This window comes from Lissotriton vulgaris, chromosome 8 (assembly GCF_964263255.1).
Source record: "Lissotriton vulgaris chromosome 8, aLisVul1.2, whole genome shotgun sequence".
NCBI classification, from domain to species: Eukaryota; Metazoa; Chordata; class Amphibia; order Caudata; family Salamandridae; genus Lissotriton; species Lissotriton vulgaris.
Window position 1 is genome coordinate 1459926412 of NC_141696.1, and position 24609 is coordinate 1459951020.

General features: G+C 46.4%; 1 protein-coding gene across 1 annotated transcript in view; it reads right to left on the bottom strand.

Annotated features, from left to right (window-relative positions):
• IGSF11 (immunoglobulin superfamily member 11) overlaps positions 1 to 20584 on the bottom strand; it is a 536993-nt gene extending 516409 nt beyond the window's left edge. The window contains exon 1 of the mRNA XM_086933530.1: positions 20157 to 20584. Coding sequence (XP_086789656.1) covers positions 20157 to 20217 — 61 coding nt within the window. The 5' untranslated portion in view covers positions 20218 to 20584. The remainder of the gene's footprint in view (positions 1 to 20156) is intronic.
• Between the last annotated feature and the right edge of the window lie 4025 nt (positions 20585 to 24609).

The window sequence follows — 24609 nt, forward strand, 5'->3', positions numbered from 1 at the left end:
AAATTGATGACATCTTTTGTATCTGGAACAGTACTATTGAATCAGCTCACAACTTTGTTGAAATTCTTACTAACAACACATTAAATTTTAAATACCCTTGCCTATTGGATAAAATCTAAATAGAGTTTCGCGATTTACAATTTACAGTACATGAGAATACATTGGAAAATAAGCTATGCAAAAAAGAGACAGTAGGAAAAAGCCACCTGCACGCAACAAGCAATCATCCACTAAATCTGATAACCAGTATCTCGTTTGAGGAATTGTTGCAAGCTAAAAGGAACGGTAGCTCTGAGATTTCATTCCAAAGAGAAGCAGTTTGTATGAATGCTAGGTTTCAGGAGATAGGTTGCACTAAAACTATTGTCAAAAAAGCATTGGAAGAGTGAACAAGCCCTAGACTAAGAAGCATGACAATGAGTCTCAGCCAGTGAGGTTCATTACCTCATATAACAACAAAGCCCCGGAGGTAAGACAGATTTTTCCCCAAATTTTGGCAAGTCCTCCACGCAGATAATATTTTAGCAACATAGCAGAAGGATCACCCAAAAATTACATACAGAAGAAGTGCATCACTCCGGGATTCATTGAACCACAGTTTAGTAACCCATTTATCGAACAAATCTACTATTGAGGTTTTTACACCAGTGGCAAGTGTAAAGCTTGCAAATACAGTTGCAATTAAAAAACTATCAGTTTTCCTAAAGTTCCTAACCCTTTCAAAAAAGCAGACAACTTACATGTAATTCTGATTTGTTCATTTGTGGGTTGAGCTGCCCTTGCGGGAAATTTTACATTGGCAGTCAAATACACAGGGCAAAGAAAAGAGTCCTCGAACATATGAGGGCTATTGTAAACGAGGACAAACAATATCCAGTTGCCATATCAAATTGCAAAATGCAAAGAATTTGAATCTCTTGATGTTTGCTGTTCTAGATTGAATAGCACTTAAAGAAAGAGGGGGCAATTGAATCCTGGAACTTAGATGCCTGGAATTCCAATGTATTAGAGGATACAACACTATGATGGGCCTAAATGATGACCAATAACTATCAATACATCTTGGTTAAATTATGCAATATTTCTGTTTATCAGCTATAGGAGATCTCTGTCAAACCCAGCTCAAGTTTGGAGCAGTCTTCGTAGGAGTGTTATCAACAAATATTGTCAAGTGTTTAGATCATGTATGAAGATATATATACTTTTGGGCTTTCAACTTCCTGTGTTGGAGTCTCAAGCAATAATGAGGAATGTTAAACTCATTTTTAAACTGACAGTTAATTTTATGTTTTATTTCTCACAGGTAATTAACGTATTTTATTGTATGGAGTTGGAATGGAATGCATTAGAGACTGATATATCTGATGGCCTTCAATGTGCTTGATCCCAGAGAGAGCACTAGAAATGCATAAGAGCTATCTCCTTTTTTTTAATCTTTGTTTCGGTTCTTAATATTGTTCCTTTTCCTAATTTGATTGTGAGGAAAGAAGTTTATGTCACGGGTTATGCCCATTGCGGCTTGACTGTATGAAGTCATAATGTAAAAGTGTGGTTCATAACATCAACTGTACAAAGAAAAAATCAGAGCATATGTCTTTATCAAGTATGGGGTTGAAAGGCCTCATGTATTGTTAAACATTAATCAGCTATTTTGATCTACAGGCAAATGGGTGCAAATAATGTTTATGTATTGCACTGTTATTAGAGTCAATTAGGATCAGATAGATGTCTGAATAACACATTTCCAGTCATTTAATTGAGGGATTTGTAAACGTGGTTGTTGTTATCATTGCTAACTGCTATTTTGCCTTATTGTGTACTCTTATAAAATGGCTTGCATATTTTCATGCAGAAAAGACCCAGACAACTAACATACAGTCCGTTTTCACTCTGCATTTTTTAAGCACTTTGGCCTAGATGTGTCATCGTTTCTATGTGCGATTTCTTAATAGCGATTTTTACCGAATCGCTATTAAGAAATCGCAAAATGGGATGTATGTTTTAAATCGCTATTTTTTGGCGATTCCTTATTATTCCTAATTTGCGAATTCGCAAGTTGCGAATTCGCAAATAAGGAATCATTTCCCATTCATTCCTATGGGCCAGGAGGCCCATAGGAATGATTGCGAAATAATTCTCAAATTGCAAATTCGCAATTTGCTAATCGCAATTTGAGAATTATTGCAAGGGTGCAGGGGTGTCTCATGGACACTCTGCTGCACCCCTGAAACTTACAAGTGTGTGCATATGGCGCACATACATGCCCTATGGGCATGAATGTGTGTCACATGCCACCCTCAAAATTGCCAAATTTTGGTTTTTGAAAGGATTTCGCAAATTAACACGAACCTCAAGTTGATGTTAATTTGCGATTCCTTAACCTGAATTCGCAAATTAAAAAAGCTTCATACATGGCATTTAAGGAATCGCAAAATTGCGATTCCTTAAATGCTTAAGCAAAATAAGGAATCACAATTTTTTGCGATTCCTTTTTTTGCTAATTTCACATACATCCCAAAAGATGCAAAATGTCCGTTTGCGATTCAAAATGCTTGATACATCTAGGCCTCAGGGTGTATTTAGTCCTCGACACGTGAATTATGAGATACCCTCCCCAAAATGTGTCAGGGCTTATACGTCAATGCGCTGCAGAGGTCTGTGTCAGTGTCTGTAACCGTGAAGCCACAGAATTGAATCCTGATTGGTGCAGTGGAGAATAGTTACTTGTGTATGTTTAGTGCTACGATGTTCCAGTCTGTGACAGAAAGCACTGTGAATATGTAAGTCATTATTTTAAACTTGCGTTGCACACAGTTTATAATGGGCTGCTACAAAATGAGCTAAATAGTTTAAGATAAAAAGTGTTTCCAAAATATAGATTTTATTAATACCCAGAATGTCCTAGTGAGAATTCTTTTTATAACAGTCCTTTAAAAGCACACACTTCACAGCTTAGCTGGTAACTCCCTTGCAATACCACTCAAAAATAATAAATCTGTGTCATCATGAAGCTTCAAGTGATTCCATTAATCAAAGCCAATACCACTTCCAAACAGCCTTTACATTTGCAGATTAACCAGTTACACGCATTTACATATCTTTTAGGCAAACATGCACCCTGGCAAGAAGAGTTGTTTAGCTGTCTCTCCTTCCTTCACTTTCACAGCCCAGGAGACTCACTGTCTTAAAGTTCTGCTGAATCATATAATTTGTCAGAATTAATAGTCCTGGGACGGTTGTCTTTTCACAAAAATAAAATAAGGGAAGCTGCTTTTTTTTGTTGAGTGAAAAATGTGGAAACTACAGAATAGAAAAATATAATAGCGTACTGATTGAAAGTAACAAAAGTGTTAAAAAAACTATATAAGCACACCCTTTGGTGAGAAATAATGTATATTATACAAAAATTCGTGCAGGAAAATAAAATCCTATTTTACAAAAATACAAAAATTCTAAAGCCTGGTCCCTGCAGCCTGTAGATCCCGATGTAGGTACACCACACCATTCCTATTCACAGAATACTTTCAACTTTACAATTGTACTTTTCAAACCAAATAAGGGAAATCATTGGTTTCTCCATCATTCACCCCTTTTCAAACACGCTCAGTTTTTCATTGTTAATCATTAACAGACAAGCTAGGTAGACAATATGGTAAACAGCATGAGATGGGAAGTGAGGGATGTTCCTGTTCAGAGAACCACAGACATTTGGAAGCATGTGGAGTGTGTGTTGAGAGGCACGTGATGGGAAGTGAGGGAAGCCCCTGATCACAGTATCACAGACTTTTGGAGGATGTGGTGTGTGTGATGAGAGGCACATGGTATGAAGTGAGGGATGCCCCATGTCAGAGAATCACAGACATTTTTGAAGGATGTGGATTGTCATGTTGAGAGGCACATGATGGGAAGTGTTGGACACGGCCCTTCTTAGGGGGACTTTCCTTAAATGTGTTGCTTTTTGTCCTCCTGGTTTTAGCCGACTCTCTTTTCATGACCTAAGGATTCTGGGCACTTTCCCATTGTACTGCAGTGGGAAAGCGCACACGCCCTTCTTTCACATTCCAGGAAGGGGTGCTTACTTGATTAATTTAGGTGTTGCACTTGTGAGTGTCCTGTAAAATGGTGCACCACATACAAAGGGCGGGTATTCCACCAGCTAGTAGTGGGACACATCACTGATTGTGCCACCCATCAGAATAGTCTTTCAAACATGTGTCATGCTCTGGTTAGCCTTTCTCACTCATTAGCCAACCTTGAGGGGGCCTTTCACTACCACCAGAGTGCCCTAGGGTAAGTCCTGAAGGGTGAAGCTTTGGTATGTGAGCGGCCAGGTAGGTACATATGCATGTTCTCTACCCAGGTAGTGAAGAACCCCCATGTGGGCTTTTCCTACTAAGGGGGTCGGCTGTTCCCATGCAACACCTTGTGGGTTTTTCTGATTCTCTTGTTGTGGTCTATGGGCTAAGGGCACTTTGCCACTGTAAATGCAGTGTGAGGGTATGCGCTCTCCCCCATGTTAGGAAGTGGTGCTTACTTGGTGTTTGTAAAACATGCCACCAGCCTTCCACTGCATGCCTGCGTATGCGCATTTGCGCCTATGGTGATTTTAAGCATATGTTCAGTCTGCCATTTCAAGCCGGTGTAGGCGCAATTGCACCTATAGTGGTTTTAAATGTGTCAAGCCTGCCATTGCAGGCCGGTGTCTGCGCACTGGCAGCTACAGTGATTTTAAACATGTGTCCAGCCCACCATTGCAGGCCGGTGTATGCACTTGCACCTGTGGTGTTTTTAAACATGTGTCCAGCCTGCCATTGCAGGTATGTGTGTGCGCAATTGCACTTATGCTCAGGCTGGCCTTTCTAAATTAGTGGATATTTCTGAGAGGACCTTTCACTACCGCTAGAGCACCCAAAGGGTACTTCTTAAGGGGTGAAGCGAGTGGTAGATGAAGGGCCAGGCAGGTACACAAGTGTTTTCCCTGACGGGTAGTGAGGAATACCCATTTGTGTATTCACTAGCTATGAGGTTTGCTCTTCCCATAGGGTAACATCGGGAAATTATTTAAATTACTTCAGACTACAATAGAGGATTGCAGTGGGGCAGCTTCATAATGTTTCCTAGCATTGAATTTCCAATGGCAAACCCTTTCCGATGGTAAAGGAGGTTTATAAATGCCACTTCTTAAAAGTGGGCAATTCTCTGCTCTAAGAGTCTGAGTGCTTTTTGTTTTGACTCCATACCACACTGGAGCACGTCTGGGAAGTCTCCGGCAACAGATATAAAACACTGAGCATGCAACTGGAATGACAGACCTATGCCATTTGAGGGCCTGGCTGGATAGAATGGAGGAAGAGATTTTGCCACTTGGCCCGCCAGATCATGGCCCCACTAAAGTTTAGAATCGCATTCCGCTGCCTCAGGGAAGACGGAACTGCAATTTAGGAGACATCTGTGGCACGAAGGAAAACCCTCTGAACCACTCCCTCTTTGAAGGCACACTTCAGTATAACCACTGGTGCCATACTTTAGCAGGAGGGAGATATACTTGTGGGGATGCTGGGCTGGAAAATCTGGCTGTGTGGTGGACACTGCCAGAGAAATGTGTTTGTGCACAAGGAAAATTAGTGCTATTGAAAGGGACCATGTGCCCTTTCTGAATAGTGGCTGGTCTGGGCTGACTACCTGCTGCGGTGTGGCACACTGAAGTGTATTCTACAAGGGTTTGTTGGCTTGCCCCCTGTTCTTCTGGAGGTCTCAGGGTCATCAAAGATGTCCTATGAGGACCCACACTGTCTACATGTGACACCTGCAGAGGGGTGCCCTCTTAAGTACCAACATTGTCTGCAGGATCCCAACTGGTAGCGTGGCGTGAGCGTGGAACAAAGAATTGTACCTGGAGACCGGATTGCCTTGTGCGGAACCCGAGGTGTCTCGCCCACATCTAAGGCATGTGGCCCCTGCATCGTGCAAACCTCGACACGCATAAGCATTTTTTTGGTAGTGAGAGAATTCACTGGTTGCGGGATCCAACGGGGCCTGCTTTGTCTATCGTGCCGCCTCTCTTTCATGCGACACGTTGACTGCATGCTCATTGCGTGCTGTGGCCGATTCACAGATTGTGACCCTCAGAAGAGGGGCATAACTATACTAGTGCCTCATTCTACCTCATGTGACATTGCTAAACTTGTGCCTGTGTGTGGGACCAGAATTGCCTGGTGTGACCATTATCAACATGCACCAGGCATTGTGCCTCATTTCCAGGGAGACAGGGATTTTTAACTCTGTTGTGAGTGACCAGGATTGTCTGGTGCGACCTTAATCAACGCGCTCTGGACGTTGTGCCTCATTTCCAGGGAGGTACGGAATATGCAACTCTTTGTTGTGTCTGATCAGAACAGTCTGCTGCGACTCGTATCAACATGCACCAGGTGTTGGGGCTCCTCTCCAGGGAGGTACTGATGTTGTGACTTTTCATTGTGGGTAGCCAAAATCGTCTGGTGAGACTCGTTTCACCACGCACCAGACGTTGTACCAGGATTGCCTGGGTGCGACTCTGATCGACATGTACCTGACGGGTCTCTCTTTCTTTCGAGAGACTCCCCTGCTTCCTTCCCCATTAGTTGTTTCCTTTTTTTGCCCTCAGTGTGGTGGACCAACTGCCCTCTCCTCACCTAGACTCTGAAGACATCATGTTGCCAGGTAGTATTAACCGGCTTGGGCCTGGGTAGTGAGAGTGATTGACTGGGCTGAAGGAATGCTTCAGGGAGTGATAAGAATTGGGTCAAGAGACTGCAGGGCTCCATTCCTGTAATTTGCAGAACTGGGCTGGTGCCAGAAGGCCCTTCTGGAATCCTTTTTGAGTGAACGACTATTGCCCTCAGCCTGCTTCTGCTCCGGATACTGTATGTACATATTTCCGATATGGTTGTGACCTGGAGTGTACCCTATAACTGCGTGGTATTGGATTATAAGAATGGCTAGGGTGGGCCTTGGGTTCACAACGTGTTGCACCGCATAAGGGTGCTGGAGGGTTTTTGGGGGGAGAATAGGATCTTTCCCAAGTGTGCATATTACTGATGTAGTTGAAACATGGTTGGGCCTAGTGCTGCTAGTAATATTTCCAAGTGTGATTTATGCCCAGAAATACACGATGTTCATATTGTGTTAATTGCTGTGTGCGTTGAACACAAACGTTATTTACATACATCATGTGAGTAGTCTTCATTGCAGCCCTCAATGTATTTATTGTGCCTGCGGCCTCGCTTCAGACAACCAGAAAGTGCCAGTTCCATCAGGAAGTGAAGAATGTTTCTGGTCAGAGAATCACAGACATTTGAAAGCACGTGGTGTGTGTGTTGAGAGGCCCAATCATGGTAAAAATACAGTGAGGCGCTGTTGTCACCTGCAGGGCGTCCTCAGCAATGTTGTCCTATTGTGAAAGCGCATGTGCAGAAGGGTAAAGAAACGTTTTAAAAACTCCCAGGTGCATGGAGTCAATCCCCTGTCCTATGGTTAGTGTTCACCCGAAGGAGAGGAGGGTGGGCTTGGGACTGAGTGGGACAAATCTCATATGAGACACGAGTCCTCCAGCCGCCCAGGCAATGAACGGCCCAGAGGTCTCTTCATAACTGGACAGCGTCTCTTGCATTAAGGGAAAGCGCAGACGTATCATAACAATGTGTTCTCACACAAGTAGCTTACATTTAGAACAAGTAGTAGGTGGTACATTTAATTAATTGGGTGCCACTGAACTGAAGGTGCCTCGTTTACTCAGTAGGACATGTAAAGATGCATTCATTCATATAAAACCACATCCTTGAGGGCGAGCCACAAATTAAACACGCTAATTAGTCGCGACGCCCGAGAGCATTGTTGCACGCACAGCGAATCCCCGGCGAACGCCCGAGACGGCTGCCAGCGCGCGCCGCGCTCTGCGTCACTCTCCGCGCACCACAGGGAGCTTTTTAGTAGCGTCACTCTCCGCGCACCACAGGGAGCTTTTTAGTAGGCCATTAAAACACGCCTCGGGTGTGCCGGAATGACAATTTGAGATGCACGTGGAATAGGTTTAGGTAAACTGACTGATTCGGGAGACTGAAGCTCGGGAGTGCTGGCTGTCCCTTGCAGGCACGAAGTGAGCAGGCAGGGAACTGTTCCAGCATAAAGTGTTCTTCCGCAAAGTAAACACGCCTCTCCTTTCCTCTATTCAACCTGCAGTGGGCGAGACTGCAGCAGCAGGTTTGGCGATAGTTGCTTGAACCCCCTGTACCTCTCCCAAGGAGAGACACTATCAATCCACCTTAGCTCTGCCCAGGGCTTTAAGTGGGATGAAAAAACTGGGGGGCCAATGTAATTAAGGGTGTGGCTTAAAGAGAGGTAAGCTAAAAAAAATCTGTGCTTAGCATAGTGTGCTGTCGGACTTGTATTTAGCTGTTTCTGTCATTGCATCCAGATATATGATATAACAAGTAACACCATACCTACAACAAGCCAGAACTATTGGCTTTGTCACAGGTTGTTAGTTGCATAAGATAAATATGCAACAACTATGGCTTCATTGTATGTAATACTGAAACTTCTTCCACGTAAAGCCCTTCTGACACCACCACAATGTTGCTGCTCCTGAGTTTCAAAAAGAGAAGGAAAATCCAGATAGAAAAGGACTCTCTTTAGAGGATTTCCCTTCCCTACAACACTCACCTGGCATGACGTCATGCCGTACCTTCTCCACTAGTGAGAAGTGAGCAGTGTGAGCACGCGCACATCGATGTGCCTGCTGTTAAAGCAATCCAAAAAAAAACGGACCGCCTGTGCCACGGCACAAAACAGAGCCCGATAGAGACCCGTTTTGAGACCCCCTTTAAAAAACTGCTAGTGCGCAGCACCAGTGAGACCCAGCACACTTAAAACCCTGGTTCTGCCCCTTCTCTTCCTGGACACAGCAGGGTCTCAACACCCCCTTGAGACCCTGCTGGCGTAAAATGTGTGCTTAACACCTTCCGCGCTGATGACGAGCTCGTCATGAGGCTTACCTGCCGTGCGCTCATGACGAGCTGAGCTCGTCATGTAACGCGGTATTTACAAAACCGCCGCGCACAGCGAGAAAAGCCGCAGCAGCGATGCGGCCAGGGGATCCCTACTCCAGGAGGGTCCGGACAAGTACCTGCGCCCTGTTCTGGAATCTGGGCCAGCTTTAGGACAGTGCTACAGGTGCAGCTGCACCTGGCTCTAACCTTGGGGCACTGTGTTTAGAAATACTTATAGGTTTACAAACACCTGCTGCAGAGTTTTCTGTGTGCCCGTCAGATTTCAGGCAACAATAAAAATGTCAAGATAACGGGAGATTATTGTTCCTGCTGGAGAGAGATCATAGCGGAGAAAGAATGTGTACCATTCTATTCACAGAACTGTACTTTATGTGGATAGCTCAGTGGGTTACTGTTTTTCTCACAGAGATTCTTTCATTTCTTGCAGTTTGCAAGTTACAATCATAATATAGCACAGTGAGCTATGAACTGTCATCAAAGAGCTGCATGCAAACTCCATAATATAGGTCAGGACTCTATGTCCCCCGTCTTTCATTAACTATTTCTAATGTTGCTGAAAAGGGTTCATTTGGGTAGAAATAGATCCTTAATAGTAAATCCAATCCCAACCAGTGTTTTAGAAATAAATGAAATGCATGTGAGACAGGGGCTATGGGGAGATGAGGGGCACTGTAGGACGGTGGTAGTGAGGACAATAGATCATTGGGGGGTGCCAAAAAATGGTGACACAAGGCACCACCAAACCTTAAAACCGCCCTGTCCGTAATACTACTGGTGGCACAAAAAAAGCACAAATACCTACAGCATGGCATGTTCTGTGACATAATGTCTTATGTCATTTGCTGTGGCTATCTCCAAACCAGGGGGGTCCAAAGTGGGTCCCGGATCTGTGACCGATTTTCAAAATACCCGGTGACTTTCTATGTATAAATTCCATTTTGATTCACTGTATGGAAACATGTCTGATGTAGATATCCTGAAAATCAGATATCCTGGAAATCACTTTACCACATACAACGAACGGCGGCAGAGTATGTCTTGCTGCACAAACTACACGTCTTATTCTGTGTACTGTCTAACAACCAATGCCCACCTCCCGAAACCAGCCACCTACTATGGTTTCAAACACAACATAGCAGTACAGAGAATGGGAGAGGCATTGTTACGAGAACACGAGTTCATAGGGTGCAGATCCCACAAATAATGTAGGAAAACAATGATAGAAATGTTGAGTCTTTCACTTTTAAGTTTTGCAGATCCTTTTATTCTTATTGAACATACAACAGCCAACGTGTTTCACCCTTGCGGGCTTCTTCAGGGCAAAAGAATATTGTCCACACACTCCTCAAACTGAAGTCAATATGATGCGAGCTCAAGTCGAACAGCACTTCCTCAACAGCTTTAAACTTTACCGCAGAGTCTGCATAAACGTGTTTATTCCATATGCAAAGCTCCTAGATCACTGTCCCATTCCGGGAACAGACTATGTTGGGTATTTCGCGCTCAATCACCAGCCTCTTTTCACGGCCATCCGGTGCAATCGTGTCACTTCCAATGTATTCAGGAAATCAGGTATGAAGCCGCCTATCCTGAATCTACAGTGGACACCCCTGCTCTAGGCCCAGTTTGCAGGCTCTTCCCTTGCTCATCACCTGAGCCTCTCTTCCTAAAGATTCATCTACTTATATTTATGCACGTTCCCAGGATCACTTTCTACAAGGGTTCTAAGTCCTAAACGTATCCATATGGTGACACTCTTCTTTTTTGGCACAGGTTCAAGGAGACGTTTCTCTATACTAAAAACTGCTCCTCAGTGTCAGTGTCACTCTGAGCACCTCTTACCATGCCCTCTTACATAACTGGACTGCCTTCCTTTACATAAGTGGTACCATGTGCTAGTAATTCCTTAGAGGTCATGTATTTGCAGGGATATAACTTTACGAGTGCAGCCTGGTCACCAGCCAGAGGAAATTCCGCTTCACATCAAATTCACACCACCAGGTAAACGACAAAGGTACACAAAAGAGGCCTACATGAAAAGCAAACTGCTCATCTGTGAAGGTCCAGGCACAGCATCATTTGCAGTTTCACCTCTAGGAAGCCCAGAACACAAGGCCATGGAAACGAGCATCTGAGAATGAGCAGCGCCTACATGCACATGAAACATGACGGATTACTGACGTCATATTATGGGCTACTTTATCATTTACAGCACCTTCTTTCTAGTCAATCAATTCAAAGACGCTAGAGAGAATCGAGCAATCTCCAACCCCAAAACTATCACATGATTTTATTATTAATAAAGGACCCAATTGCCTTATGTCCTTTAGAAACTTGATAGAGCAATCGGGCCGTGCGAAAGTTGTACACTATGAAACCACAAAACGCATGCCAGCTGTTCTCTACAAGCCCAGTTGGAAAGCATGATAACGAATGAGTTAAAATTGATTTACTATCACTTTTTGGAGTTTAGTCTACGTATTTTGCAAAAGTTGTCCATTGTTGAGGGTCTCTAAACATAACTATCTCAATAAACTAGTATTGCCAAGGGGGAGCAAGCCTTCTATAGTGAAGTACCCAATGCCAGGCAAATTGTGTCTCGACTCCCCAATACCATTCTTTTCTTAAGCCTTTCACATCAACCTTACCCCTCCATGCCACCTTTGTGGAAAAAAAAAACTGATTTGTTGCCGACTAATTTCCTCTGCACCTGTCTGTTATCAAAGGGATCCCATTAATACCCAACTCTAAACCAAGCCCTTGGTGCTCTACGTGCAGAACCTCAGATGTGAGATTCTCTTGTTAGACTACAATATGTTCTCTATTAGGTGTTCAGCTACTTCTCAGAGCTAGCTCTGTTCTACACCAAAGACTCAGAAAAACTATGCTCAAATGAATGGATCACTCCATAACCAACCATCCCAGCTCGTTTGTTGGATCAACTGCACAAAGACACAAAGTAGCAGACCCTGTATGACATATTTGGTAATTGCTTTGTGGATCCAACTCTATACAGTGAAGAACCTATAGAAATGTGTGGTAAATATAAAACATATATGCCTATCTCTTAGAAACAGTCATGCATCCGGGATCCACCAGTACGCTTGTAGAGACTCCTAAAAGAATATGGACCCAAGTGGGGGCAGGGAGAGGTTCCTGGCCTTATAAGAAGGGCAAGGAAGACTCCTATTGGACATCAGTGTGCCACTTGCTCAGAGGTGTTCCTCACAGATGCATCGATGCTATGCCAGCTTCTCAACATATCTGTACATAATGCAAGGAGTTTCCATCTAGGTTTCCTCTCTGCAAAATTGCATTATACAGATATGCTAAACATTTAGCTTTGATCAGACCCTCCTGGGCAAATAATGGGTTTCACTTTACTAGTTTTTGTGGGAATCATCAAAGAATGGCTAAATACAGAAGAGACCGGAATAGAGCAGTTCGATTCAAAGTCCTAATTTCAGCTTCAGTGATGGAGACCACAAGGCATCAGAAAATAGGGCTGGTTGTCGCTTGCTAATTCAGAGCTCAGCATCATACATAAAGTTGGTATATTTTTGGAACTCAGTCAACAAATAATTTGCTGATTGTCAGCTACGACTCTGACAAACATCTTCAGTTTTTTTTTGTTCTGCACCTAATCAACCTCATGATTAATCAGCAGGGAACCAGACGCAACTGTACAAGGATCTATGAATCAACGACACAACACTGTGCAATTGGTTTTAAGTTACTGTGTTTTCAGGACTATTAAAAACATTGATTTAGAGCTAAAAGGACCTCACCTTGATCTGATGGCTATTCCGCTTGCACCCCAATTCTCCATATTGAACCAAGGTCTTCCATTTTGTGTATAGGGGAAAGTGGCAATTGTTGGGGGAGTTATGGAGTTTCCACACAGACGTGCCTGGGGAAAAGAGACGGGAGGCTTCTTGGAGGTCAGAGATGGGCACCCTGAGTGTCCCCTAAGTGTTGATGGTCACAGAAAATTACACACCCCCTGGTCTCCAAGAAACAGGTATCCGCACCCCGAGGAAATGAAACAGATGAAAATTGCTTTGATCACGTGCTGAAAATATAGACAGTGCTAAAAAGTGGCGAGCAGAAGTGTCGTTGGAAGATAACACATCTGTGCTGATTTCCCCCAAAAAGTAAGACGGTGAGACAGAGGTGTTCGAGAAGTATGTCTTTTTATAGATGCAAAAGGGCACAAGAAAGGGGTGCCTGCCCGGTACCAGGAAATATCTAACTTTTCCATACAATCAAGGGCATCCTGCTAGGGTTGAACTCTGTTGTTTACGTGGTGTACAAAAGCTGGACAAAAAAGGCCTACACAAACATGCATGTGACTATATGCACGCGTGTGAAAGCGGCAGGTCGACAGGAGGAGGTTGTGTGTGCACTTATTAGTGCATGGTGCCTTTCACCAATCTTCCCGACCTGTTAAGGTTTCACCATCTCCCACACAACAGGTAATGGACATTCTGAGAGGGGGAAGGACCCCAAAGCGTGCCTGCTGGTATATTAAAAAATGTAATAACAAGTTGGTGAAGTTCTTGCAGGCATTTGAGAAACATCTTAAACAACATGAAGATCTTAATTGTTAATAATTTGGATAATCATTGACTCTTAATACTTGTTCTTATAAAATGTTTTTTTTTACTCTTTTTTTTTACTCTTTTTCTTTTAATGATAATTTATAAACTTTTATGTTTGTCCTCAATACATCAAATTGTTATGGTTTTAATTAACTAAACAATAAAGTTTAAATTTCAAATTTCAAAATTTCAAAATGTAATAACAATGGGGCATATTACCAAGCAATAGCGATAATTATCGCTATTGCTTGGTTGGAGACAAAAATTTACCGCAGCGCTGCGGCGATTTCTACCGCAAATAAACCTTGGTATTACCAAGGTTTAACGCAAATGCGGAAAAATCGCCGCAAAGCATGAATATCGCTGAAAAGTCCGCGATATTCATGCATTAGCGAGCTAATGCTCTTAGCCATGTTATCCACCTCCCATTGGATAGCATGGCTAAGAACTGCTCAGGGCAGGTTTTAGCTTTGGGAGATATTCCTGCTTAGCGCGAATATCTCCAAAAGTTGGTAATAGGAGATAGCAATAATAGGGACTGTTTTCAGTCACTAACATCTTGGCACGCCCACTTTGCATCTCATTAGTGATAAATATCACTGACATGCAAAGTGGGGCCAAGATGGTCGCTATCTCCTACTAGCTGTCCCTAACTGGTGTTAGCGGCAGCTAGGTAATAGGGAGATAATTTTATCTCCGCTTTCTTGGCTTTTAAAGCCAAAAAAGCTGAGATAAACCCCCTTGATAATATGCCCCAATTTTCTGTACACCCGGGAACAACATGCAACTCTGATAACTTCAACGCGTTCTGTTTCTGTGAAGCGCACAGGCACGTGGTGAACAGAAATAGAAACACACTTGGAAAAGAGTATGCATTTCAAAAGGAAGTGGAGGGTGGGGGTAGCTGTGGAAGGAAAGCAACAAAGAAACGAGACGCGTTAAAAGCAGCCGAACAACATGTACCAGCAGTCCAGGTATCATGGTACACGCCTTAGCACAAAATGCAGCCTCGCAAGGGTTAAAAGGGTCCAGGGACTTTGAGGGCAGCATGAATGCATCATTGAACGAGAAACGCATGTAAAAACGTTCTAGGAAACAGCGCACTGAGTCGCAGGATAATGCGACACGTGTTTTTGTAATTGTCGAGATCCTTATTTGTATGCGGCAGGGTAGCACCAAATTATGGTGTAGGGTCTACAAAACGACAGGGAATATTGTGGCACATTTCTATATTTTAACTTCATTATTATGCCATTTTTACACATGTTAAACTTAGCAAACATTGCATCTCACCAGTTTAACATCCAAATACAGAAATAAGCAACTGAAACATGAGCAGTTAACCTTTGCAAAAGGCCTTCCACCGCGTGCGAACACGTCACCACCTCTTTATAGCTAGAAATGCTAATTGAATATACATATATATTTTTTTAAATAAGGCTTGTTGAAACCTCCAGTTTTTACAAGTAAACGTACTTTTCTAAACCATAGTCTATAGAAACTTTGGGGTCAATTTATTGAAAGACTGCATCTGGAGAAACAAGGGTCATGCATGTTGAATAATTTACTAATGGAGCAAACAGACTCTGCCACTATGTGATGCTTTTTATGGGACCATTCACAGATTATAACATATCTTCAATAAAGTACTACGTATGTTCTGCTCTCTGCTAGATTCGATGTCCGAGGAAGTCATGCTTAAATACCACATCAATCCCAGCCCCTCCATCTAGGCATGACAACAAAAACTATTGATGGACAGTTCTTAAAATTTTAAATGTAGGGCTTTGTTTTTGAGTTTGAAGGGCAAGATACTGCGTCACATACGTGGCGGATGACCCGTCCGCCATATTACAAGAGCATTATACCCCATGGCATTTGTAGTGTGGCAGGTATAATATTCACCCAGTTTGGGCACTGAATTCTGTACTCAAGACTGCCCGGAAGGATCTTAAAACCCTCTTATTTGCGCAAGCTTATACTGCCTAAACCTCTTCCAGCTGCTGTCGTCCACTGCATCACATATAGCGCCATGAAACCGCTGGGTAAAAGCGCGCTGAATAAATGTTTTAAAATTCAAATTCAAATTCTAAATAAGGTGTTAAGTTTGTATACAGAGACCTCTGCATATGAAGAAATTGTTCTCAGAAGTTTTGGAAAAGGGGGTCTCGGGGTTAGAGAGGGCGAGTATGCCATAATCAGTACAGGCTGCTAGTTTTCTTTTGCAATATCCTATTTGTATGCATACTATATGCCTATTTTAACGAAAAGCACCTAAAAATGTTCTCTGTCAGGGCTTCAAGATTATCGCCAAGAGACCCGTGAGGAGATCTTGGCGGATTCTGCTTCTCAGGTAACTGGTCAGCTTGTTTGGTTCTGATAGAGACAAAGGTGTCAGCCGTTCAAGAGCCCCTGGTCCATGGGCTGGCACTGGGTTTCAGTGGATGGGAGGGGAAGACGAGTGATCATCAGCAGGACATGTCATTTGCCCCTATTTCCTAGGCAGGGCTTCCGGATCCAACATGGCAGTTCTCTTATTGCAGTAGGAAATAAAGAGAACTTTTGAGCAGGGCTCAATAGTATAACACGGACATTGGATCCCTTCCTCTTCAACCATCTATGGGGCGGGCTACTCAGTTTATACCGCTCTCGCTTAATGTCTCATCCAAGTTTTCTTACCACCACTTTCTTAGGGTTTTTTTCATGACTGATCTCTTGATGACGTTACTCTCTTTTGTTACACTCGACAATCAGATTCCTTTGAACAATGGCTGCAACAGGCATGTTTTCTTCTACACTTATTCTGCCACAAAGCCCCATTAGTACAACAATACATTCCAAGACACTGTGATGTTGATTGTGACCTGTGAAACTGAGTTCATTCTTGGGTTTTACTCTGTGAACATTTGCGCCTTATTTCTCTCATTCAGGTTTCAATGTCTTTCCCTGGGGCACTGCTGCCGGAACTCAAACTTTGCATTTTTGGATCATCCTGCAAAAGAAAGGTGCATGGGCCAGCAAACACGCCTGCCACTGACTATTCAACTCTGACCTGTGGTGGATTAAAGGCGAAGATCAAGGGCTGGCTGCTGGTTTGAGGTAAAAGGATGGGGGGATGTTAAGGTAACCGCTGACTCGGCAGGACTCTACAGAGTTATTATTAGGCATGGGAATGGTGCCCTAAATCTGATGCGCTGGGGAGGGGGGATGGGCAGTATCCTCTCTGCTAGGCTTCACGGAGTCAAACTGGCTTTACGAAGTCAATCCGGAAGCAGGGAAGATGGCAACAGAGCATGCCTGTACCCGGAAGAGGCACAGCGCTCCACTCAAGTGGAAACAGCTTGCAACTGTCACGTGCACCCCTGTGAGTGGACTCTCAAGGACAGTCTCTCGTGTGAGTGCCAGTTGCACCAGAGTCACATTACATACCTTTCTGATGTTACTCGGCCATTTTGCACCAATACCCAGCCCAAAATTCATGTGCATATTATCACGTTTGCTGTGGACGGTTCATGAAAATGTGGTGGTAATACCGCCCGCTCCTGGGCTAATAGATGCAACTTTTTGCGTCAGAGTCTGGGCGCAGATACTGTCATTCAGGTACGTGTGGCGCTGAAACCTGCCACGGCTCGTGAGGTGGGTGCCAGGAGAGAGCGTCCAGGCCCTTTGGATGCCATGCAAGGGTGTCATCTTAAGCGGGCGGTGTGTTAGCTTACAATGGTCTGAGCGCCAAGAAGTGGAGACCAAGCGCCAGTGGAAGTTGTTAGGGAGTTGGCGCGTGCCTGGGAGGCCCCATACTATAAGGAGACTTGCCTTGAGCTGCCCCACAAAGGTTGTGAAACCCAAGGTTGAGTTGTCAGTTCCACAGAGTGACATACAGGCCCATCGAGCCACCGATGCTACACACAGTTGTCCTGAGTAAGGCAGCGGCATCCTGGGATATGAGGATCCTAGGAGTGCCACGCCAGGGGCTCACCGGTCACTCCTTGACTGGATCTGTCCCTTTGGCCCTATGCAGCGCTCTGCAGTCTTTTGTACACATCTGTGTCTGGAACAAGGGTGCCACACAAGACGGTCTTCACACAGGGGATGCCTCAAGGCATGGGGTGTAGAAGACCATCTTGAGTCACGCTGAGCCGTGCCATGGGTCTCAAAAGAAAGGATTCTATAATAGGGGTTCTCGAATTACTGGACGCCACATCGGGCATCTGGAGTCACGGATGGCTGAACCAAGAGGACTCAAACGAGGCGGTGGAATACTTGTGGGCGCGACTCTAGGATTGCCACAGTAGAGGGTCTTCAGCTAAAGATTGCCACACCATGAGCCAGGGAGTGCCTGGAGGGGGTCCCCCAAACGAGTGCCACATCAAGATGCCTCCAGGAAAGGAGTGCCACCGTAGGCCCTCTCCTTCCCAGAAATGCCATATCAGGTGGCCTCGAGCCATGGGGTGCCACCACAGGGGGCTCGAGCCAGAGTGCTCCCACTGAGGATCCAGAGCCAAGCGGGACAGGCTTGGGGGTTTTGAGCCAAGGATCACCACACCAGGAGAGTATACCTTGAGAGATTGAGGCAAGGAGGTCCACACCAGGAGGGTATACCAGGAGAGATTGAGGCAAGGAGGTCCACACCAGGTCTCTCAAGACATGAAGAGACACACCAGGAATCTTAAGCCATGAAGAGACACTCCAGGAAATCTTGAGTCAAAGAATGTCTGACCAGTTTATCTTGAGTGAGAGAGCGCACCAGAATAGAGTGGCAAGATAGAGATTACCGTGCCAAGAGGTCTCGGGCCAGGGACCGTCAAGAGGGTCTAAGATAGTTACCACACAATGTGCCATCAACCAAAGAGTGCCGTACCTGAGCGTCTCCACTCCAGGAGTGCCATATCAGGGTGTCTCATGCCAGAAAATTACACACTAGAAGATGCTGAGATAAAGATGCCACGGTAATGGGTCTTGGGCTACGGAATGCCACACCAAGGCGTCTTGAGCCAATGAGTGTGCTATCAAGGTGCACAGGGGTCAGAGCAGAAGCCCAGCACACGGGGGTCGGAGCAGATGCCCAGCACACAGGGGTCGGAGCAGATGCCCAGCGCACAGGGGTCAGAGCAGATGCCCAGCGCACAGGGGTCAGAGCAGATGCCCAGGGCACAGGGGCCAGAGCAGATGCCCAGGGCACAGGGGCCAGAGCAGATGCCCAGCACACGGGGGTCAGAGCAGATACCCAGTGCACAGGGGTGAGAGCAGATACCCAGTGCACAGGGGTCAGAGCAGATACCCAGTGCACAGGGGTCAGAGCAGATGCCCAGCGCACAGGGGTCAGAGCAGGTACCTAGCACATAGAGGCCACAGTAGCTCAAGCTGCCAACACACAGGAGTCAAAATAGGGCAGCACCTATGGGTGAACACCGAGAAGCAATTACGATTACAGCAGAGAAAATGCCCAGCGCATAAGGGTCAGAGCAAATACCCAGCACAGAGTGGTGGTCAGAGCAAATACCCAGCAAAGAGTTGTCAGAGCATATACCCAGCACAGAGTGGCCAGAGCAAATACCCAGCACAGAGTGGTCAGACTAGTAGATGCCCAACACAGAGGGGTCAGAGCAGATATCCAGCACAGAGGTGTCAGAAATGTTATACAGCACACAGAGGTCAGAGCAGATACCCAGCGCACAGGGGTCAGAGCAGATATACAGCACACAGAGGTCAGAGCAGATGTCCAGCACACAGGGGTCAGAGCAGATATACAGCACACAGGGGTCAGAGCAGATATACAGCACACAGAGGTCAGAGCAGATGTCCAGCACACAGGGGTCAGAGCAGATATACAGCACACAGGGGTCAGAGCAGATATACAGCACACAGAGGTCAGAGCAGATGTCCAGCACACAGGGGTCAGAGCAGATTCCCAGAGCACAAGGGTTCGGAGCAGGTGCCCAACACACAGGTGTCAGAGCATATGCTCAGCGCAAAGGGGTCAAGGCAGATGCCAAGCGCACAGCGGCCAGAGCAGATGCCCCGCACACAGGGGTCAGAGCAGATTCCCAGCGCAGAGCGGCCAGAGCAGGTGGCCAACACACAGGGGTCAGAGCAGTTCACAGGGGGCCCACCAGTTCAGAGGGGGTAGTTCTAGCGGAGCATGTCACTGACGACCAAGCGCCGCGCCGTGCTGTCAGAAGTTTCTGAACACTATGGAGCAGAGTTGACGAGCAGACAGGGGCGGCGGCACAGACGCTCCACAGCACCTAGAAGTGAGAACAGCGCGCGACACCCCAGGTTTGAGCATGTGGCGGCTCCTGGGCACCCAAGAGTCAGACCAGAAATTATAGTGAAAAGGGACACCTTTGCTTCCGAGACACGCTAACATGTCCATGCATGAACACACCTCATCTTAAAACCCACGCTGAGCCGCATTCCCATGGTGGTGGCCCCTAGAGCGCCGCCGGCAGGAAGTAAGCTCTAAAGGTGGCGCAGGCAGCAGCCATGCCGCGGGGTCGGGGCCACTTACCTCCCAGAGCCAGGAAGAGCAGGAGCTCCAGGCTGCAGCGGACCCCCTCAGTGGGCTTCATGCCGCGCGCACCGGCGGAGGGTGGGGTCCTTGCTGCTGCTCAGCCCCGGGCTGCAGGTGCCAAATCCAGCGGCGAAACACCGGGCATGGGCGGCTCACACGCTGCCCATCCTGCTGCCAATCCCAGCGCTCGTGCCAACTCCAAGGATGAGCGAGGAAACAAAGGATGCCACAAAAACCGAACAAAAGCCAGGTGCGCACAGGTGCCCTTCCTTCCTCTGGCCAGGCAGCGGGCACCTTTTGTGGAGCCGTATATCAGTGCACCTGTCCGTGCTTCCGCTGCGCGGTCTGTCACACCTGTCACCCCTGCCCGACCCGTGCCCAGTTTGCGCGTGAAACGCACAATGCGCCCGTGCTCCTCGTGGTGCGTGTCCAGTTTGCGCTTTCTGCGCAGCCCCAGTTACTCCTCCAGCCTTCGTCGCCGGCTGCGGCCGGACCGGTCCTCGCGCTCCTGCCTCGCGCTGTCCGCCTGGCCTCGCGCCTGTCCCGGGACCGAGAGGCACGTGCTGAGTCCGCGGCTCCTCTTCCCAGACAAACAGCCTCGCGCCCACCCCGGCCGTTTCCCTGGGCAACCGAGGGGACGCCACGAGCCCCTGTGCTTCGACGCGCGAGCGCTGCCTGCTGGCAATGCCAGGGAGACCCTGCGCCCAGGCTGTTTCAGGAACCCATGCTGGCTGTATTTGCATTGTTTGCATTTTTGCATTCCTGTAGTTCCTATATATACATGTACTGTACTTGTAGCATGCATGCATTGTAGAGGTATTGCACATTCCCTGCCTGCTTGCATGGCACTGGTATTGCATGTTATCTCTCCACATTATACAATAATACATTTTCAAGTATATCCTCTGTGTTTGTGCACCGCGCAATTGTTTGCAGGTACCGCGCAGTAATGTGTGTGCGATCCTGCATTCCACGGCAGGGGTCTGTGGTAATTGCTCTGACCTTGCAGGTATTGCTATGCAAACAATGCACGTGTCCTCCTGAATCCATACACTGAATCTGCACTGAGTGTTCTGTGTTGGGACGGAAATGTCCTCTGAATGGTGATGGACGTGCACCCGTGCCCAAGTATGGATCAATAAAAAAGATTTTTGCTGCCATAGGCAAACAGGGATCATGCATGTGTGCCATGACATAGCCGTGTTTCACTGATCGGGGTCTTGCTGGACTGGAAGGGGCACCAAAAGCGCTACCATCATAGTGGTGAAAGACTACTGCCTTCACCAGGCGCTAAGCAGCATGAAAACAGACTTTGTAGTGTTTGTGAGTGTTGTATTTTTTCTTTGTGTTGTAATAAAATACTTTACTTTTTCCCTAAAAGTGAGTATTTGGCTGGACAATGATTTATTGTTGCTACTATCCTCATTTTGAGTTGTGAACCTGTGTTCACTACTTTATCCACCAGAGGCACAACTAGAGCCACATTTTGTGGGAGCTACTAAAAAAATTTTGGGGGGGGAGGGGGCAAGGGGGGGGGTAATTCTTTCAGCAATAGGCAGAGTGGAGATGAAGGGGTGAAAAAACAACAAAGCCTTGTTAACATGAAAATGGTCTTTTAAAGACCTATGAAGTACTCGGGTGCAGCTGCAATAAGCTCAAAAACTGTCTGTGTGTGCCCCGGAAGCTGTCTCCGCCCGGGCTGACACACACGATGTGGGGAGGGGGGGCGGGGGGGGCGCTGAAGCCCTTTGATCTCTATGGGCGTTGCGCACCTGTTATCCACCACCACTTGCCCCTCCTCTGCCTCCTCCCCACGAGGGAGCCTTGGACTACCTGGACCATGCTAAACCTGAGAGGGCAGAAGGGGTACTTGGACCAGTTGCTCAGGATCCATAATAAGTCGGACCCCAGGACATCAGGAGTAAAGTCTTCAACCCCCATGGTTGTGCCAATCAATCAATCAAGCAATCATAAATTATAAAGCGTGGCTAATCACCCAATAGGGTATCCAGACGCTAGTCGGTCTCAGGGGCTCATTCGAACAGCCGGGTCTTGAGGGCCCTTCAAAATTCTATAAGTGAGGTGATGGTCCAGAGGTGCGTGTGGAGGCTGTTCCAGATCTTTGCTGCGATGTGGGAGAAGGAGCGTCCTCCACTTCAGCTTCGGTAGCTACGTGGAGTATGGGCAAGTGATAGGGAGGCGGAGCGTAGTCTCCTCGACGGTTGGTGGAAGTTCAGGCGGTGGTTCATGTTGGTACGTCCTTGGTTGTGTAGAGAGTTGAGTGCGTGGGTCAGCAGTATGAATTGGCATCTCTTTGGAACGGGAGCTAGTGGACTTGCCTTAGGTGTGGTGTAATGTGGGTCCATAGGGCAAGGTCGAGCATGAGTCTGGCTACAGCATTCTGTATGGTCTGAAGTCTCTATAGTTGGTGCGTGGCGATTCCTACATAGAGAGCATTGTCGTGGTCCAGTTGGCTGGACCTGTGTCACAGTGCGTCTCGTGTGCAGGGGTAGCCACTTGAAGATCTTATGTAGCATGCATAGAGTGAGAAAATAGGCAGAGGAGATGGTGTTGATCTATGATTTCACAGTGAGCTTCTTGTCAATGATGATTCTGAGGTTTTCTGGCATGGTCGGAGGGAGCGGGTGAGGTCCCAGGTCAGATTGCCATCAGGAGTTGTTCCATGTGTTGTGGGGGGTGGGGCTATGCAAGAGGCGGGAGAATGGTGCAGCAATCAGGAAAGGGGTATGGCAGGAGGTGGGCAAAATAGGTGGAAGTAGAGTGATTGAACAAAAGTCAAAGATTAAGATCAAGGATTGAGCAAAAAAGTAACAGAATAGAAAAAGCAATGAGCAAAAATCAAAGATTAAGATCAGGGATTGAGCAAAAAAAGTAACAGAACAGAAAGAGCAATGAGCAAAAATCAAAGATTAAGATCAGGGAATGAGCAGAAAATGAACAGAACAGAAAGAGCAGTGAGCAAAAGTCAAAGATTAAGATCAAAGGAATGAGCAAGAGCAGTGAGACAAAAAAAAGAGATGAGACCAGAAGCAAGAGTTTAGGTAGCAGCAGCACCGGCGAGGGCTGGCAGCGCAGCTGGCACAGGGAAGAGCTGGGTCTGGGACCTGCCAGTTGGCCCTTTGTGCCCATGGCCCTCTGATAGGGTTCTGACAATTGGCGGCAACCAGTGGGGCACCTAACCTTTAGGAACTGGATACTGGAGTGGCATTGGCCATTTTCAGTTTGAGGCAGTGGGTAGATAAGCTCCGTTTTTTTTCTCTACACACAAAGGCGACACACATGGACAATGGAAAACACTGGGTTGGGAATTCACTTCAGCACCATGTCCATAGATCAGCTAAAGGATTTATGTAGGGACAAAATGTGGAGGATTCCCATGAGAAGGGACAGAGAGATCAATGCTAATTCTAATAGGGAGCAGTTTAAGACACTGGGTGATAGGGATGAAGCTATAGTTGGCTCTAGGGAGGGAACCATGGTAGGAAGCCAGGAAGAAAACACTGCAGATTCAGGCTCCAGGATCCCCTTAGGACTTATGTATCCCAGACACACGCACTGTGTGTTCCCTAATGTATTTTCCAGAGTTTCACCAGGACACTCACCACCTTTGATTTCTAGAATACCTCATCAATTCCAGGAGTAAATCCCTTGCATGGGTTGAATCTAGCAGACACCCTGAGCTTGAAGTAGGAGCTTCAGAAAGACAAGGCTGAGGAAGATGGGAAGGGCAGAGAGGCCCTGTATGCCAAAGGTGTGTTGTATACTGGAAGCATCAAGAATAGCGACCTAATCTGCAACCTCAACCAGAGACCTGGACCAAGTAGGGTGCCTTAATCATCATTTTGCAGCGCTTGTGCAGATCGCGGTTCAGTGCTCATACTGTGGTGGGCAAGAACACATTTTAAAGTACCCGTTTTACATTTGATTTACTTTGTGTTATATTTCCCCTGTTTTTAAAATCGGCCAATTCCAGCTTACCTGCACGATAATAGTGGTAACACACCGCGTTTTGGCGGGTCCCTGCATCCCTTTCTTCACCGGCGGCCATCTTGGGGGAAAGACGGGACGCCCGGCGGCGCCATCTTTGTTTGCTCGCTAGTTGTACAGAGGCAGCTATTTAGGGCGGGCAAATCAGAGTCCAAGCCTTGACCAGGTAGGGCGCCTTAATCATCATTTTGCAGCACTTGTGCAGATCGCGGTTCAGTGCTCATACTGTGGTGGGCAAGAGCGAATTTTAAAGTACCCGTTTTACATTTGATTTACTTTGTGTTATATTTCCCCTGTTTTTAAAATCGTCCAATTCCAGCTTACCTGCACGATAATACTGGTAACACACCGCGTTTTGGCGGGTCCCTGCATCCCTTTCTTCACCGGCGGCCATCTTGGGGGAAAGACGGGACGCCCGGCGGCGCCATCTTTGTTTGCGCGC